Source organism: Lynx rufus, unplaced genomic scaffold (assembly GCF_022079265.1).
Source record: "Lynx rufus isolate CCGP_SWC_20201006 ecotype Redwood Valley unplaced genomic scaffold, mLynRuf1.p SCAF_11, whole genome shotgun sequence".
Lineage (NCBI taxonomy): Eukaryota > Metazoa > Chordata > Mammalia > Carnivora > Felidae > Lynx > Lynx rufus.
In genome coordinates, this window is record NW_025814825.1 from 68,536,061 (window position 1) to 68,554,531 (window position 18,471).

Consider the following 18,471-nt stretch of genomic DNA (forward strand, 5'->3'; position numbering starts at 1 on the left):
ACCGCCGGCCACTCAGCTCACGCTGGGCTTCGGGGAGGCTGGGGTCAGAGCTGGCTTGCAGGCTGAGCCCCCGCCCTGGCCAACCTGGCCCCCAGCCCCCTATTCCTGACCGCCCCCAGCACCTTCGGGCATCACTTCCGGGGACAGAGAGATGGTGATTCCCTTCCCTGTCCTGAGGAGAGTCCTGGACTTTGTGCTCGAAACCCGCCCCCACCTGGACCACGACATCTAGCAGCACCGCCCTGTCCCCCCCCACCCCCCCACCCCCCCACCCCGTGGCCTGCACCCTCGTGCCGGGAGCTCTCGGACAGCAAACACTTCCGCAATCAGCCCGCGACAGGTACCTGGCCTCAGGGTTGCCAAGCACTGGAAACAGCGGCCTCAGGTACCCCTCCATGGACGCCAGAACTTCCCCAAACTTCCGCAGAGAGTGCCCTTCCCTCTCAGGAGGCGCATTTTCCAATTCCTGCCTCAGCCCAAACATCAGGCCGTGATCAGAAGTGTCTCAGGGGGCCTCATAAAATCCCAGCCCAGTTAGCGCACAGAGTGGGGAAGACGCTGCAGGACCCGCCCTTCCGGAAAAAAGCTTGGTGGCCAGGGGCGCGGCTCAGCTGCACAGCAGGCTCCTCGCACCCCACCGGCCTGCCCCAGGCACCGGGCTCCACGGGACCCCAGACTCCTTGCCGGTCCCAGCCGCCCGCTCCTCTGGGGCCCGCCCTGGTGCCCCCAGCCCCACTGGTTCCTCTGCTCGCATCATGGAGGCACCTGCACCAGACTCGCTCAAGGAGTCGAAAAGCATCGGCCATCCTGCCGGGACCCCGACCCGGGCGTCCGGCAACGCCTGGGGTCCGGATGACCAGTGCCGCTCACCTAGCACCCCTCCTTCACCTCACTGCAGCCGGGCCGGGGTCCTGGTGCCACCCACGTGACGGAGCAGCCCAGGCAGCTGGGCTCGGGGTCTCACCGTGCTTGAGTTCAGGGCCATGTCCTCACTGGTCACCTCCACCTGGGTCAGCTCCCGGAACTGCTGGGCATCGGCCAGTAGGCAGGAGAAGGTGGCTGGGTTCACGGCCACCCGTGCCACCTTGCAGAAGCCTGTGGAGACCGACGCTGCCGCTGTCCCCCCCCCCCCCATAGTCTGAGGGGCCGAGGACAGACAGAGCGGGGGCTGTGCATGAACACTGGGAGTCGATACACACGGGCACTCATGGTGGCTGTCAGAGTGGGGGCTCAGGCGGGTGTCCCCCAGTCTACAGCCTTCCTCAGTTTTCAGTGAAACAGGAAGTGGAATTATGTGCCTGAGGTGTAAGGAAGAAAGGGGGAAGTAGTGATGCCTGGGAGAAGAGATTGTGGAGCCGAGTGAGGGCCACCCAGGGACTTTGAGCATCACCAGCCCCGAGGGCAGCTGAGGCTGGGGTCCGGCCCTGGGAAACACACGTCTCTGCCCGAGTTCCCGTCTCTCACAGGCTCGACGACCCCCACCCAGCAAGCCTCCCGCCCCTTCAGGCCCCCCCCCCCCGGTGGAGAAAGGCAGGTCCACCTGCCCCCCTGCTGAGGACCGTGTTTGAGGAGCGCCTCCTGCAGTGGAACTCACCGCCCGCTTGGAGCATCTTCCCTTTGGCCGCAGGGACGGACCTGGGTCTCTCGTAGGCAGCGCCGTACAGATGGGTCCTGTTGCCAGGACACGGGGCAGGGTCAGAGCCCAGCTCGTGGGGCCCTCGGGGAGCCCTTTCAGCGGACCACACACCCCCTGGCGGGGCCCCCTCCCCACCAATGCCTTGGCCAAGTCAAGACGCAGAATTGAAACAGACCCATCTGGCACAGTCGTTGCCGTGAGCTGTCTGACTTCTCTCTGCTCGGCAGGTGCACGGGCATCGTGTCCCCCTGTCATGCCAGCCTGGTGGGACGCCGCACCCACCCCCTCTCAGCCTGGAGCACCTGCTGGCCTGTGTCTGTCCAGCCAGGGCCTTCGGTGCACCCATAACATGCCCCGCATGGTGACAACCTCCCCCCACCCCGCCCCCAGTGACAGTGCCGTGTCCACGCTGCTCCGCTAGACTTCTTAACAGGGTGGCCAACGTCCCCAGAACAGGGACAAGAAGGCCTTACCTGTCCCGCCCGTGCTGCAGAAAGAGAATCCGAAAGGTAGGCGGCATTTCATTCAGGTGGTTAAAATGCTGCTCAGTGACCCAGAGATTTTGCCAAGCCTGCGTGTGACAGACAGAAATCAACGGACCACGCCGGATGCTGGCACGGTCCCTGAGCTGTGCTCAGACGCTTTGTGCCAGGCCTCTGGCTGGGGTCTGCCCAGGCCGGCCTGGGGCGTGACCCCTGCAGGACTCGCGGCCGCCACAAGGGGGCAGAGGGCGCACGCGGCCTTCACTGGGATCCACCCAGCTTGCACCCTCTTGGCCTCGGTCGCAAACTTGACCTGCCCTACCCATGCAGGCCTAAGAACCCAAACAAGTAACAAACGGAAGATCCACCGGCAGCCTAGTGCCTTCCCTCTGTTCCTCCGCCCGGTCCCCTGAACGCCACAAGGCGTGGTCACACGCGTGCCCCTGCCCTCCGCGCACCCTGCTCCCAGGGCACCTGCTCCGAGGCGCATCTGGCTGGGGCGCGCACCCCGCCCCGAGCCCACCCCCTCACCCTCCCCGGCTCCGAGGCGCATCCCGCTCCGCAGCCGTCCCGAGGAACCGGCCCACAAGCACGGGTCCCCACTTGCTACTGAAACCAGCCTCGGGTCGGCGAGCACCGACGGGTGTCTGCACTCACATCCGAGCACCGACCGGTGTCCGCATTCACGTCCCAGCCTACAGGCGGAGCAGGCACTAAGCGGAAGCATGACCCAGCCACACCCACCCGCCCAGAGGTGGAGCCAGGGCGGCTGGCGCGGAGCGCCCCCTGCTGGGGACCAGACCGGCTTCTTGGAGAGCGGAGCGAGCCCGCCACCAGCCTCTGTCCTCTCCCGGCAGTGGCAGTGGCAGTCCCGCTTGGGCCACCTGGGAAGCTGCGCGTCGGGCCCTGGGCGTGTGCTCCCTGGGGACCACGCGGGGGCATTCCACGGGGGCGCAGGCCAGGGACACAGGTGCAGCTGAGCACAGACCCCGACGCCAGAGGGGCTGCTGCGTGGATGCAGGCCCACCCCACCCGTGTGACCCGGGTCCTGCTGAACCTGATCCATTTTAGCGCCTCTGGGGGTCTGGCAGCATCTGAATGCAGGCCTCTTTGCATTCCGCTAATAACTAATGAAGCTGGGGGCCGTTAAAAATGTCTATCGACCATTTGGGTATCTTTTGTGAAATCCCACTCTTGTCGTTCTTTCCTGTGGGAGTGTCTTTTTCTCACTGACGGCAGCACATCCCAGTAGCACGGGATGTGAGCTCGGGGGCCTTTTCTCGGGCTTGCTTGTGTTTAAGTTTGTATTGAAGTACAGCATGTGCTGCTATGCTAGTTTCGGGTGTACGATGTAGTGATTCGACACTTCCACGCAGCAGCCGGGGCTCATCGCGACAGGTGCCCTCCTCGGTCCCGTCACCGGGATCTGCACCACGGTGCCCCTCGCCCCTCGGGGTCACCCTTGACATATGTTGGACGTTATGTGGATGGGTCTGTTTCCAGACTTTTCTTCTGTGCCGCTGGTCATTGTCTCTGTATGTATATATATTCTCTATGTGTCGATAACATGCCGATCGCGTCAATAACAAGGTCCTGATACCTTGTATAGCAAGTGGGCATTTCTGCACAAATTTTAGAATTGGATCGTCAGTTCTTACAAAGGTAAACGCCTGCTGGGACTCTGATGAGGCTTCTGTGGCAACTGCAGATTCATGGCCCATAGGACGTCTTCCTGGGGTGACTTGGCATTTAGGCTCACAAGGCCGCCCAGGAGAATCAGGACAGGTCGGTGCTGGGCACCCCTCTCTCTGGGAGCCATTCCCGGAGACTCCTGTCCGCCCAGTGACACGTCAGGTACGTGGGAATGAGCTCCACAGAGGGCGGGTGCGGGATCACCTGTCAAGTGGTTTTGGCTCATCATCAACCACGGGCCACTTTCTTAGAAAGCGATACTGACTACGAACTCGGGGGAACACAGCCAGAGCCAGCCCAAGGAGGAAAGCACACACACCTGTCCCTTTGTCCACAGAGAGCGGACGGTGGTCGGAACGGCACGGAGCCTTCCGCCCACACACGGCCCACCTCCTCTGTGCACATCTTCTCGGATTTCTCTCAGAAGGTTTGTAGTTTTCAGGGGAGAGGCCAGGGGCATCTCGTGTCCGATTTCCCCCAGGTACTGATTGTTTTGCTGCTACTGAAGACAGTGTCACTCAGGTATTTTCCTTTTCTGCTTGTTTGCAGCTGGCACGCGGAGTGCAGCTGACGCTTCTCTAACGACCTGCGAAATGGGCGCATCGGGCTGGGCTCCCGGCCTCTGTGCTGACTGTTGTTCCTTCACCCCCTCCTTTCACCTCTGGCCTCACTGGACGATGCGGAACAGAAGCGCTCACGGCCTCCGGGGCGCCAACACTCCTGGCTGGAGAAAATCTTTCAACCCTTCAGCAGATAGGCTGAGGTTTGCTCAGGGTTTAAAGGACGTCCTTTATCAAGTTCTGTCAATATGGTGGATTACGTTGATGTTTTTAATATGAAGCCACGTGAAACGTGGCCATTTGACGCTGACGCACGACCAGGATCTGGCTGGCCGATGTCTCGTGTCTGCCGATGAGATTTTCCTTCCTTGTAGCGCCACCACTAGGTTTCCAGTATGGAGACTTAGCAGACCTTAAAAGAAAGAGGAAGTATTCCTATTCTCTAGAAGCGTTGGGGAGGTTATCTGTACCTTCACCGTTTGGCAGAATTTACTGGTGAAGCCAACTGGGTCTGGGATTTTCTTCGTGGGGATGTTTTTAATAAAGGATTCAATTTCTTTAACAGCTAATAAATTATTCAGATTTTCTGTCCTGTCAGCTTGTACGTTGTATTTTTTGAGAAATTTTCCCTATTCCATCCCAATCGTCAAGTTAACTGGAGTAAGATTAAAGAGAATATTCCCTTACGAGCCTTGTAATGTCCAAAGGGTCTCTATGATGTCTTTCTGGTACTGATATTGGAATCTTACTGTTATGTTTTTCCTTTTTTTGTTTTCTTTATTGGGTCTTCCTAAATGCTCATCAACTTTATCAATCTTCTCTTTGGAGCCCTTTTATCAGCGTTGGTTTCCTCTATTGTATGTTTGTTTTCAAATTTCGCTATTTCTGTTGCTGTATTTCTTATTTTTTATTTTCTATTTTTCTTAGGTGTTTTTGTTCCAGCCTCTAGAAATCAAAATCTTAGTTACCGTTTTTAAGATTTTTCTCCCTCTAGTCAAGGCTGTATTTTTCCTCTAAGCCCTGCTTTAGACAAGTCTCATAGCTTTTGATAGGTAGTGTTTTCATTCTCTAACTCGGTTTAAAACACTTTCTAAACTTCATTGTGATTCCTTCTTTGACTAACCGATGATGATGCTCTCAAAGCAACGGTATCTTTCAGCTATATCATTTCTAATTCAATCTCACTGTGGTTGGAAAACAAATGGGAGGATCTCACTCTGTTGGCGTGTTCAGGTTTGCCACGGCCCGGCTCTGGTCCCTTCTGGTACACGCTCCGTCCAGCCGTCCACGTGGCCGCGGGTCCTCCACCAGACGTGGGCCTGTCCAGGGCTCCTCTATTTCTATGCCTTCTGCTTTGGGTATTTGAATCTCCATCATCGTATGTGAAGGTTTAGGATTGTGATTCCCTGTTGACTGATTCCGGGTCACCCGGCTTTCGTGTCAGTAGTAACTTCATGATTTAGATGCTCTCTTTCATCTTTTCCGCTCAATGTTTCCGGGTCCTTGTGTGTAAAACGTACCCCTTTTACGCAGCACGTAATTGGACTTTGTTTTTCTTTTCATCCACTCTGACAGTCTTGGTCTTCGGCTTGTTATACTTACTATGACCACAAACCCGTTGGGTTTCTGTCTACTTTGCTCTGCCTTTTCCCCACTGGGACCACATGCTTTTATATTCCCTCACCTCCCCCCGCTCTTTCTGCCTGTCTTTGGGGTAATAAAATACTATTATTTGATTTTTTCCTTTTTATTAACTTAGTCACACATTACTTTAGTGGTTACCCTGGGAACTAAGACATTCACCTTTGGCTCATTAGAGTCTAATAAAGATGTAACTTTACCTTTCCCGAGGAGTGACAGACCCTCGGCATCGTCTAATCCTTCATCTAATCCTTCCTGCTCTTTGTTTTACTGTCTTGCCTATCAATTCCACAAAATAATTTCAGCTCCACAAGATGTTAGAATTACTGTCTTATGCAGTCAAATTTTATTTCTTATCACTAAACGTTTGCCTTTGGAATATTCTTGGTTCTCTCGTGTTTCTGGGGACTTACTTTTCCTGTCCGACACCTCCTTGTTTCTTTTCTTGCAGGATACCTGCAAACTGCCTGGGTTTCTGTGCATCTGAGCGTGTCTCCACTGCACGTCGGCGGGCCGCGGTCTCCTTGGGCCTGTGTTCAGGGGCCTGTGGCTCCGGTCCCGCTGCCCTCGGGGCCTCCATCCTGGGCACCAGCAGTTCCACGCGGATGGACGTGGTGCGGCTTCCTGTGTTTGTCCCGTGCAAGGTTGCTGGCGGTACCGAGCCTGTGGCCTCATGGGCCTCGTGGGCTTGGGGAAATTCGAGGCCATCGGGTCATGTCGGGTCATGTCAGTATCGCCTTGGGGCCGCATTTCCCTCTCCCAGCTTCAGAGACTCCGGTTAGGAGTGTGCTTGGCCTACTGAGAGTTCCTCCCATGGCGCTCATCCCTGGTTCTGTCTTTTCAATTCCTCTCCTCTCCGGTTGACTGCCTTCTGCCGGTCCGTGTTCCCTGTGCTGTGCTCCTGCTCTCTGAAGAGGCCTCACGTGGGGGGTATCTCGCAGGGACCGGGGTCCTGGAGGCCACCTCCTCCCAGGACGGCCCTCATTTCCCAGGCGCCATGAGACCACGATGGATTTCATCACCTTCCACGAGCTTTCAGGCAAACTCCCCACGGCCCAGAATGTAGCCGCTGTCCCCAGGCGCGTCCACCAGGAGCCTGCCACATGTCCCAGAGGGCCGGCAGTGATGCGGGGACAGACGGGGACAGAGTCCCCTCTCGGGAGCTGGAGCTCAGCCTGCTCTCAGTGTGTCCACAGCTGGGCCTTTAAAGGCAGCGTTTGGTGCCACTGACCTGGTGCCTGCTGTGGCTGCTGCGGTAGCCTGGCTGTGCTCTGCGCCCCACCCCCAGGTGCAGCCGACCCCCGAGTCTGTGACAGAGTCAGTGCAGGTCTCCCACAAGGATCCTCGAAACAGGAGGAGGAGGAGGAGTTGACACAACACCCGCGACAGAGATGGCCGCCTCGGACCCCATCCTACCACGGACCCTGTCCCGCCTCAGACCCTGTCCCCACGGACCCCATCCTGTCTTGGACCCCATCCCGCCTCGGACCCTGTCCTGTCTTGGACCCCATCCCATCTCGGACCCCGTCCCAACATGGACCCTGTCCTGTCTTGGGACCCATCCCACCATGGACCCCATCCTGTCTTTGAACTTGCCCCACCATGGACCCCGTCCCTCCTCGAACCTCGTCCTGCCTCAGACCCCGTCCCGCCTTGAACCCCGTCCCACCTCGGACCCCGTCCCACCATGGACCCTGTCCTGTCTTGGAACCCGTCCCACCATGGACCCCATCCTGTCTTCGAACTTGATCCGCATGGACCCCGACCCGCCTCAGACCCCGTCCCACCATGGACCCTGTTCCACTTTGGACCTCATCCCACCTCGGACTGGGTCTCGTCTTGGACCGAGCTCCTGCGCCCCCTGCGTCTGGCTCTGTCCTCAGCCCTGCACGTGCACTGATGCATATGGTCCCTCAGGTTTCCTCTGAAGTTAGCGCTGGGTCACCATCACCCCAGCCACAGTGACACACACGGACGTGTCCTCCAAAGGTGGGCAGCTGGGCTGTGGGGAACGGCCTGCCTGTGGACCGGCCTGCGGTCCCTGCACCTCCTGGGGCCTGCAGTGCTCCTCAGGAGGAGGGAGGCTTTCCAGCACGGGGGCTAAGGCCCTGGCTCTCAGCAGGGGGCGGTTCTGGGGACAGCTCGGGGTGTCACGACTGGAGGGGGAGCTACTGGCATCTGGTGGGAAGAGAGCAGGGGCGCCCCTCAACTTCCCATGGAGCACAGGACGCCCCACCGCAAGCAGGACAGGGGACGGAGCGAGACAGGAAGACGTGGAGGGAGGGGACGAGGTCAGACCCACACAGGTGCACAGAAGCAACGGGGAAGGAGGGGAGCGGGACCAGCCAGAGGGCTCCAGGCTGCTTCCCGACTTGCTAGGTTTTCACCGAGTCCCGCTCCTTCAAATACCCCTCTTCACAGCTGCTCGTCCCAGCACGAGGAGGTGTGGTGACTGCAGCGTTCCACGGCCGCTGAAGGAGGACCCTCGGGGGTCCTGTCGCTCCCGCCCTCTGCCGCGGGCCTGGGATGTAGGGTCACCGAGGGGGCGGGCCCTCATCCCCACGAGGCCCTCGAGGAACAGGAGGTCACAGAGGGTGAGTGGCACCCCAGAACCGCGCGCTGACAAGAGGGGAGCCAGGGTTTGGACCCGGCCCGAATCCTCCCCGGTCAGGCTGGCCACAGCAGAGCGACGCAGCACAGCTGTGAGAACGGGGCCGGCTCGGGGGGCTCGCTCACCTTGGAAATGACCGCCAGCCTCTGCCTCACGCTCGCGAACAAGTTGGTGGACGTCCTCCCCTTCCGCTTCAGCTGGTGCTCCAGCCGCAGCAGGGCCGCCAGCTGTGAGCTGCCCGTGTCGTCCGTGGCCGTGAACAGCACGTCCCGCATCATCTCTGAGGCCGAGCAGCTCTGAACCAGACAGGAGGGGCCCAGGGGCCTGAGCCCTGCCCTGGGCCGGTGGCGCCCACGCGCGAGGGTGGACGGGGCTGCACGGCCGCTCCTGCTACCGGCTTCTTGGGAGGCCGTGCTGCTCCTGGCCCTCCGCCACCGCGCTCCCGGCACCCGCCCACCCCTTTGCTCTGAGCCTCAAGAGCACGAGGCCTGCCGGCCCAACGGGGATGTCGGTAACCGGGGCTGCGGCTCGGGGAACCTGGGTGGGGGGCGGCCTTCCCTACTGCTTCCGGTGGCCGGAAGCGCCCTCTTCCGGCTGAGCGCTCGCAGGGCAGAGACCGGCGGGGCGCCGGCGGGAGGGAGCGCGGGGTGCTCGGGGCCGCTCTCTCCCCAGGTGGCCAGGAAGGGCCCGGAGGAAGGGGCACAGAGCCACACCTGAGACAGCGCCAGGAACTGGCAGGTGGCCACAGGGTCCAGGGTGCCGCTGCACTCCACCATCTCCAGGCTGGCGGCCGCCGCGATGTCCGGGAGGCAGCCGCCCAGGGCCACCCGCACGCACTGCAGCAGCACCTCGGACGCCTGGGCCAGGTACCGCTGGGCCAGCTTCATCTTTCTCTGCAGGGACACAGGCTCAGGCCGGGGCTGCGGGCAGGGCGTCGCGGGGCGCGTGGGAGGGGCCGTACCTGCAGATCCCAGCCCTTCCTGCCGTGCTCCTGGGAGGCGGCCCTGGAGGGTCCCGGGTCCCTGCAGCGATCCTCGCCGGCCTCGTCCTCCAGAATGGTCTCCAGAGGCTTACGGCCGCTCAGCTCAGCACCTGCCTATGGAGAAGGCACCCCTGTCGGCCAGCTCAGCCGCTTGGGGCTGGGGGTCTTCCTAGAAGAGCAGGGTCTGTGGGGATGAGCCTGCCTTCGCCTTTGGGCAGGTGCCTTCCAGATGGAAGAAGGGGTGTGTACGAGGCACTCAGGACGGTGGCCTGGAGCCCTGCAGCAGCGTCAGCAGGGTCCCTTCGGGGGTGGGGTGCTCCCCAGGGGCACCCGGCCTGCGGGGAGCCTGGCAGGGGGCCCTAGAGAAGGGTGTGGGCTGCGTGCACGGCGCGGCCAGTGCGGGGGCACAAGTCCTTGTGTCGGCTCCACGAGGCAGTGTGGGTGGTGGGAGGGAGGAAGGGGGCTCGGGTCCCCTGCTGCACGTGAGCGGGGGTTTTGCACCCGCACTTGGGCGCACCCTGGACTCCCTGGAGAGCTGCTGAGGTGCAGGGGACACCAGGAACCACGGGCCGCTGCCGGGGACGTCCTGCCCTCGGACCACCTGTGTGTTTGCCCCCCCCTCCTCTCCAGTCTGTCCCCAGCAGTCTGTGTTTCTCTCCCGCTGGCTGGTCACACCGGACAGACCACTTCTTGCCTCTTTCTCCCTCGCTCAGGCCACACCACCCTCTTTTTTTTTTTTTAATGTTTATTTATTTATTTTGAGGGGTGGGGAGGGGCAGAGAGAGGGAGCCAGAGAATCCCGAGCAGGCTGCGCGCCGTCGGCCTGGAGCCTGACACGCGGCTCGAACTCACAGACCGTGAGATCATGACCCGAGCCGAAATCGAGAGTCAGAGGCTTAACCGGCTGAGTCACCCAGGCGCCCCAGGCCACACCACCTTCTCAACCAGGGACAATTCGAGGCCTGTTTGACATCCCGGTTCTTACTGAGAGGCGGTGAGTCTTAGATACACGGTTTGTTCTCGCGCGAGGGTGAGGGGTCTGCGGGGGGGGGGGGGTGCTGAGGGCAGGAGCGCGTACCGAGAGGCCCTCTTCCCAGTAGACGGTGGGGCGCACGGGGTCCGCCTGCACGGCCAGCAGGCGCAGGGCCCTCCCCGCCAGGCCCAGCTGCCGGGCGCGGAGCTCCGCGAGGCCGGTGCGCGGCGAGTGCAGGGCCCCCAGCTGCGCCAGCACAACGTGGGCCAGAGTCCGCTTCAGGGTGAACCATTTCTTCGGGAGCACAAAGCGCCTGCGGTTACTTTCGCCCGGCCCTGGGAGGCGCGGCCCCCTCCCGCCCCCGCGTCCCCGGGTCGCGCCCCTGGAGTCCCTGGTCTCAGGCCCCCGGGAGGGACAACATCCCAGCACTCTGAGAAACGCTCCCTTTTGCATCTGGGGGGGGGGAGTCTCCGGGGCTGAGGCGTCGGGAGGTCACGGAAGCCTGGCTGCAGAACCCGGAGGTGGGGCTCGCCAACAAATAATTTAGTTTGCCTCAAGTTCAGTTTCAGGGCTGTCTTCCACGTCTCCATAGTTACGTCAAATTAATTTGACTCATACTACATGAAACCTAGGAAAGTGTCTAAAAATGGCAGAATATGTTTCCTTCAGCTATTTTGCAAACTCGACTGCTCGTTAACAACACGAATGCAGCTTTGAGGAGCTCTTTAGCGTGCCGACGTGCTTGGGCAAAGCACACGCACGCCCTGGGGAGGACAGCGCTTCGTGCACGGTCCGCCAGCAGACCCCCCCACCGACCGTCAGACGGCGGGGGCTTTCTTCGGCGAGACCCCCGGGCCCGCCAGGCCCAGGGCTCCGTCCCGCCAGCCGCCCCCGGGTGGCCCTGCCATCACAGCACGGCCCCCGCAGACCCGCACGCGGGGGAGGCCCCTTGGTCTCGGGACGGTTACCAAGCTGACGGAGGTGTGGTCACTGACGCTCTGCAGGTAGCTGAGCAGCAGCTTCTCCGCGGGGCTCTGCTCAAACTGGCGGGCCAGGGCCTCCGCCCAGATGAGCTCCAGCAGGTCCAGAGACACTTCCGCCAGGTGGAGTCGGAGCTGCGCCAGCCTCCTCCTCAGAGGCGTGTTGACGTTCTGTACCTGGGCGCGCAGAGACACAGTCAGGGCGCGGGCAGGCCCCGCGACCCCCCACGCCCCGTGCTTCCATCGGCTCCGGTGAGACGTCACGGGCCGTCTCCACAGCCAAACAACGCCCGTGTCCCTCAGTCCCTCCCTCCTGGCGGCCACCAGCCACACTCCAGCACTCTGAGCCGGTTTGCGTTTTCTAGGGTTTCGTGCCCGTGGGCTGACGGCTTGTGCTCTCTCCGGCGCTGTTCCCTTGCGTAATTATTTCAGGCCCGTCCACATCGCTGCACGCATTCGTGCCCGTGAACTGACGGGGAGAACCCGCCACGGGGCGTTTATCCACTCACACTCGGGCCGGCTCACACGGTGGACTGTGTCTAACTGCCAAAGTGTGGTCCGTGCTACGCCCCCAGCCGAGCGGCCGGAGGTCTGTCCCTCCCCGTCCTCGCTGACGATCAGTATGCTCAGTCTTCCCAATTGTGGCCATTGTCACAGCGTGCTGTGGTTTTCCATGACCGTCAGCGTCTCGCTGGTTCACTGGTGGGTTCACCATCTCTGCACGTCATCGTCCACCATCCACACGTTCCCCTTGGGGGTGTCTGCTCAACTGCCCCCTTTTTATTGGGTTGTTTCTTATTATTAAGTTCTAGGAGTGTTTTAAATTAAAAAGAAATGTTTAATGCTTATTTATTTTCGAGAGAGAGACACAGAGTGGATCGTGGGAGGGGCAGAGGGGGGGGGGTGCATAGAACCCGAAGCAGGCTCCAGGCTCCGAGCTGTCAGCACAGAGCCCGACACGGGGCTCGAGCCCACGAACCTCGAGATCGTGACCTGAGCCGGAGCAGTCGCTTCACCGACTGAGCCACCAGGCGCCCCGAGAGTGTTTTATATTCTGGATCAAATCTTGTCAGTCATATGGTTCACAAATATTTTCTCCCAGTCCGTGCCTTCCCTTTTCATTCCCTGAATAGTGTCTTTTGAAGAGCAGACTCCAATTTATCAATTTATTCCTTCATGGATCATGCTTTTGTTGCCATAGGTGAGAAATCTTTGCTGAACCCAAGGTCCCGAAGGTGTCTTCCTCTAGAAGCTTTGTAGTTTCAGCTCTTACCTGTAAGTCTATGATCTGCTCTGAGCTCAGTCCTTCCATCTGTGTTTTGGGTGTGCATTTCCAGTGGCTCCAGCACCAATGTTTTATTTAGTTATTTTATTTTTAAAAATTTTTGTTAACGTTTATTTATTTCTGAGAGACAGAGAGAGACAGAGTATGAGCGGGGGGAGGGGCAGAAAGGGAGGGGGACATAGAATCTGAAGCAGGCTCCAGGCTCTGAGCTGTCAGCACAGAGCCCGATGCGGGGCTCGAACCCACAAACGATGGGATCATGACCTGAGCTGAAGTCGCTGGCTTAACCAACTGAGCCATCCAGGCACCCCCAGCCTACTGTTTTGAAGAGTAGCCTTTCTTCACTGAATTGCCTTTGCTCTTTTGTTGAAAATCAATTTTGTGTCTGTAAAGTGTGTCTATTTCTGGATTCTCTGTTATGTTCCATTGATCTCATGTCTTACTTTTACATTAAAACCACACTGCTTTGGTTCCTGTCACTTTATAATAAGTCTTAAAATCAGATAGTGTTAGATCTCCAACTTAGTTTTTCTTTTTTTTTTTTTTTAACTTTTTTTTAATGTTTATTTATTTTTGAGAGAGACAGAGACAGAGTGTGAGCGGGTCAGGGGCAGAGAGAAAGGGAGACAGAATCCAGAGCAGGTTCCAGGCTCTGAGCTGTCAGCACAGAGCCCAATGTGGGGCTCGAACTCACAAACCGTGAGATCATGACCTGAGCCGAAGTTGGACGCTTAACCGACTGGGCCACCCAGGTGCCCCTAGTTTTTCTTTTTTAAAGTTGTGTTTGCTATGTTATGTCTTTTGCAATTCTATATGAATTTTAAAATAATTTTGTCAATTTCTGTAAAAAAGCCTGCAGCTTCTTGGTCGGGACTACAGAAAATTTAGGGAGAATTGAGATCTTAGCAATATCCAGTCTTCTGGCTCATGAACATGGTATATCCCGCCATCCGTTTGGGCCTCCTTCACTTTCTCAGCAATGTGTTACAGTTCTCAGGGTAGGCGTTTCCACTTTTTTATCAAATTTCATTTTCATTCTGTCAAATGGTATTGTTTTGAATTTTTTTATTTAAAAAAATTTTTTAATGTTTCTTTTTGAGAGAGAGAGAGAGAGAGAGCATGGGTGAGGGAGGTGCAGAGAGAGAGGGACAGAGAATCCCAAGCAGGCTCCATGCTGTCCGCGCAAAGCCTGATGTGGGGTTCGATCCACGAACTGCGAGACCACGGTCTGAGCCAAAGCCGGATGCTCGACCGACTGAGCCACCCAGGCGCCCTTGTTTTTGAATTTTTAATATCTGGTAAATTGTTGGGAGTATACAGAAATATAAAATTAATCTTTGCATCTTGTCCTTGCGTCCTGAAGCCTTGGTGCAACCGCTTGGTAGTCCCAGTAGCTTTATTATTGTTATCATTTTTGTAGCCTGCGTGAGGTTTTCCGTACACGTGATTGTGCTGTCTGAAAGCAAAGGCTGCTGTATTTCTTCCTTCCCAACAGGGCACTTTGAATTTCCTTCTCTCGCCTGCTGAGTGGGCTACAACTCAAATACAACTCAGGAGGAAGGGGGTGAGAGTACATAGCGCTGTCCTAGCCCTGGACTTCCACCCAGGTGTGGCGGGGGTCCCACAGATGCCCTCTATCAGCTTGAGGAGTTTTCCTTCTATTAATAGTTTGCTGAGAGTATTTTTCTTTCAATCAGGAATGAGTGTTGGGTTTAGTCACATGCTTTTCCACATCTACTGAGGTGATCGTATGTTTTTACTTTAATTTTAAAAAAATATGGCGAGCCAAACTGATTGATTTTGAATGTTACACAATTCCCGGGTGGCTCAGTCAGTTGGACATACGACTCTCCGCTTAGATCATGATCTCGTGGTTCATGAGTTTGAGCCTGTGTTGGGCTCAGTGCTGACAGCTTGGAGCCTGCTCGGGATTCTCTCTTTCCCTCTCTCTCTGCCCCTCCCCCGCTCATGCGCACACGCGCGCTCTCTCTCTCTCTGCCTCTCTCTCTCTCTAAAAAATAAAATAAATATTAAAAGCAAAAATGAACTATTGGGACCTCATCAAGATAAAAAGGTTCTGCACAGCGAGGGAAACAATCAGGAAAACGAAAAGGCAACTGACAGAAGGAGAGAAGATATCTGCAAATGACATACTAGATAAAGGGTTAGTATCCAAAATCTATAAAGAACTTATCAAACTCAACACCCAAAAAACAAGTAATCCAGTGAAGAAATGGGCAAAAGATATGAACAGACACTTCTCCAAAGAAGACATCCAGATGGCCAACTGAGACATGAAAATATGCTCCACATCACTCCTCATCAGGGAAATACAAATCAAAGCCACACTGAGATAACACCTCACACTGGTCAGAGTGGCTAAAATGAACAAGTCAGGAGACTCTGGATGCTGGCGAGGATGTGGAGAAACGGGAACCCTCCTGCACTGCTGGTGGGAATGCAAACTGGTGAGGCCGCTCTGGAGAACAGTGCGGAGGTTCCTCAAGAAACTGTAAACAGAACTACACTACAACCCAGCAACTGCACTACTAGGTATTTATCCAAAGGATACAAACATGCTGATTCAAAGGGGCACACGTTTATAGCAGCGCCATCGACAACAGTCAAATTATGGAAGAGCCCAAATGTCCATCGACTGATGAATGGATAAAGAAGATGTGGTTTATATACGTAATGGAATACTACTCGGTGATGAAGAAAGAATGAAATCTGGCCATGTGCAACAACGTGGATGGAACTAGAGGGTATTATGCTAAGAGAAATAAGGCAGTCGGAGAAAGACAAATATCACAGGATTTCACTCATATGTGGAAGTTAAGAAACACAACAGATAGCATAGGGGAAGGGAAGGAAAAATAAGATAAAAACAGAGAAGGAGGCAAACCATGAGAGACTCTTAAATACAGAGAACAGACTGAGGGTTGCTGGAGGGGAGGTGTGTGACGGGTTGGGCTAAATGGGTGATGGGCATTAAGGAGGACACTTGTTGGCATGAGCACTGGGCATCATACGTAAGAGATGAATCACCGGGTTCTACTCATGAAGCCAAGACAACACTGTATGTTAACTAACTTGAATTTAAATAAATAAACAAAAAAGAATAACAACAACAACAGCAAAAGCATTAAAAAAAATTCCGAGGATAGTCCCGACTTGACATTGATGTCTTCTCCTTGTTACATATCGTTGGATTTAATTTGCTGAATTTTTGTTTAGAACGTTTGCATCTATGTTCGTGATGAGAGGCATCTATCTGAGGCTCTTGTTTTGGTATCAGGGTAATACTAGCCTCATAGGGTGCTCCCCTCTCCTCAGTTTTCCAGAAGGGTTTGTGTTGAATTGGTGTTATGCTATCCTTAAATGTCCGCTGGGATTTGCCGCTAGAGCTTTCCGGGTCCGAGGTTCTCCTTGTGGAAACTACAAATTCCGTTTCTGTAACAGATGGAGGGCTATTCAGATGATCTGTCTCCTTTTGAGTGAGTTTTGGTTGTTTGTGTCTTTCAAGGAATCTTCCACATTATCGTGAAGTTGTTCAGGATAGCCCCTTATTATCCTTTTAATATGTGTGGGATCAACGGTGATGTCACACCTCTTATTCTCTGATATTGGTTATTCACGTTCCCTCTTTTCTTCCTGATCAGTCAGGCAGAAGTGTGTGTATTTATTGATCTGCTCAAATAACAACTTGTGGTTTTATTGATTTTACCTTCTAATTTAATGTTTCCTATTTTACTGATTTCTGCTCTGATCTTTGATTTCCTTTCTTCTGTTCATTGGGGAGCTGGTTCCTTATCTCCTTCCTTATGGTGAGGCCTGAGGTCATTAATTTGGGATCTTATTTCTTTTGTCATACGGTCATTTAGTGTCACAAAATTTCCCCTAAGCATTCCATTAGAGATGCCTTAAAAATTTTGACGTGTTTTTCCCCCCTTCAGTTCAGAAACACTTTCCCTTTTGATTTGCTCTCTGGCTCATAGTTATTTTGGTAGATGCTACTCATTTTCCATGTATCTGGGCAATTCCACCCATAGCTTCCTGGGTTTGTTTTTTAATTGAGGTAAAGTTCATATAACGTGAAGTTAACTGTTTCAAAGTGCACAGCTCGGTGGTGCTTCGTGTGTTCGCAGCCTTGGGAGGCACCTCCTCTGCTTTCAAAATGTTTCTGTCGTTCCAAAAGGGAACCCCTTACCCACTCAACAGCCATCTCTTCTCTGTGGCCTCGCAGCCCCTCCCCTGCAACCACGAAGCAGCTTTCTGCCTCCATGGGCTAAACTATTCTTTTATGCTGCTTTTTGATTTCTACGTTAATTCCATGGCAGTCTTGGTACACCATCTTTTTTTTATTTATTTAAATCTCTTTATATTTATCGAGACTTGTTCTATGTTTAGGATCCAGAATATGATCTATCGTGGAGACTGTGTCGTGTGCCCACAAAACAAAAAGAATGCGATCCTGCTGCTGCTGGGGAGATGCATTATAAACACCCACTATGCAACCTGGTCGGTGGTGGTGCACAAACCTAGCTCTCTGCCTGAGGTCTTCTTGTCCTGTTAATACTGATTTGTCTGCCTCTCCGCCGCAACGTCACAAGTCTTTCCTTCGTTTCTTTGGACGATCTGCTATTAGGTATTTAGGGTTCAGAACATGACGTCTCCGTGGTTACCGGCTCCCCTTACACCGTGAAACCGACCCGCTCGTCCCCGAGACGCTCTTCCTCCGAAGCCTGCCTGATGCGGGCGGGGCCGCCCGGCTTCCTTCGCTGTGTGTCAGCATCGTGTACCGTCTCCCATCCTTTTACTTCCGGCCTAGTCATGTCTGTAAAGTGGCTTCCCTGTAGGCGGCGCATGGTTGGATTTTGCTTCTTCATACCGTCTGACGAGTTCTGTCATTTAACTGGGGATCCAGACCATTCTGGTTCGCGGGACTGTGACATGACTTGTTTGTCTCCCGTACGGCCCACTGTTCTTTATTCTCTTTCCCCTTTTTCCGCTTTCTTGAGGGACAAGTGAATGGTTTTTAGGATCTCCTAAGCCCTTCTTGGCTTGTTAGGCATGCCTCTTTGTTCTGAGATTTTCGTAATCCCTTCGGGGTTTAGAGTATATTTTGCCACTCCACTCAGAGCACAAAACTCCTTCACACTGCTCTGGTCACACGTCTTGTTTTCACGGGTGTTACCGACCTGATGCTACGCTGTTACCGTTTTGCCGGAACAGTCGGCTATCCTTCGGAGAGATTTAAATAACGGGAGAAAATCGTCACAGGTTTTCCCGGGTAGCTCACACTCGCCGTGCCCTTCGTTCATCTGTGCAGATCACATTTCCACGTGGGGCCGATTTCCTTCCGCCTCAAGGACAACTGTGCGGTCCCGTCGCGTGTCTGCTGCCACGCGCTCTGCTCTTGGAGGCCCGGGGGAGTCTTTACTTCGTTTTCATCCTCGAGAGACGTGTTTGTTGGGTACCGATCAGCGGCTCTCGCTCCAGGCTCTTCGTGACGCTGCGTCACCGTCTTCCAGACGGCACTCTTTCTGTTGAAGTCGGCTGCTCTGCACTTACCGTGTGCTTTCAATTCCGACCCGTCTCGAAGAGCCCTCGCAGCCACCGGCCGGAG

General features: G+C 55.7%; 1 protein-coding gene across 1 annotated transcript in view; it reads right to left on the reverse strand.

The window, feature by feature from the left end:
* CFAP46 (cilia and flagella associated protein 46) overlaps positions 1–18,471 on the reverse strand; it is a 94,426-nt gene that overhangs the window by 11,127 nt on the left and 64,828 nt on the right. The window contains 9 exon segments of the mRNA XM_047073650.1: positions 345–466; positions 965–1,116; positions 1,595–1,671; positions 2,110–2,207; positions 8,748–8,918; positions 9,336–9,515; positions 9,584–9,718; positions 10,683–10,871; positions 11,546–11,734. Coding sequence (XP_046929606.1) covers positions 345–466; positions 965–1,116; positions 1,595–1,671; positions 2,110–2,207; positions 8,748–8,918; positions 9,336–9,515; positions 9,584–9,718; positions 10,683–10,871; positions 11,546–11,734 — 1,313 coding nt within the window.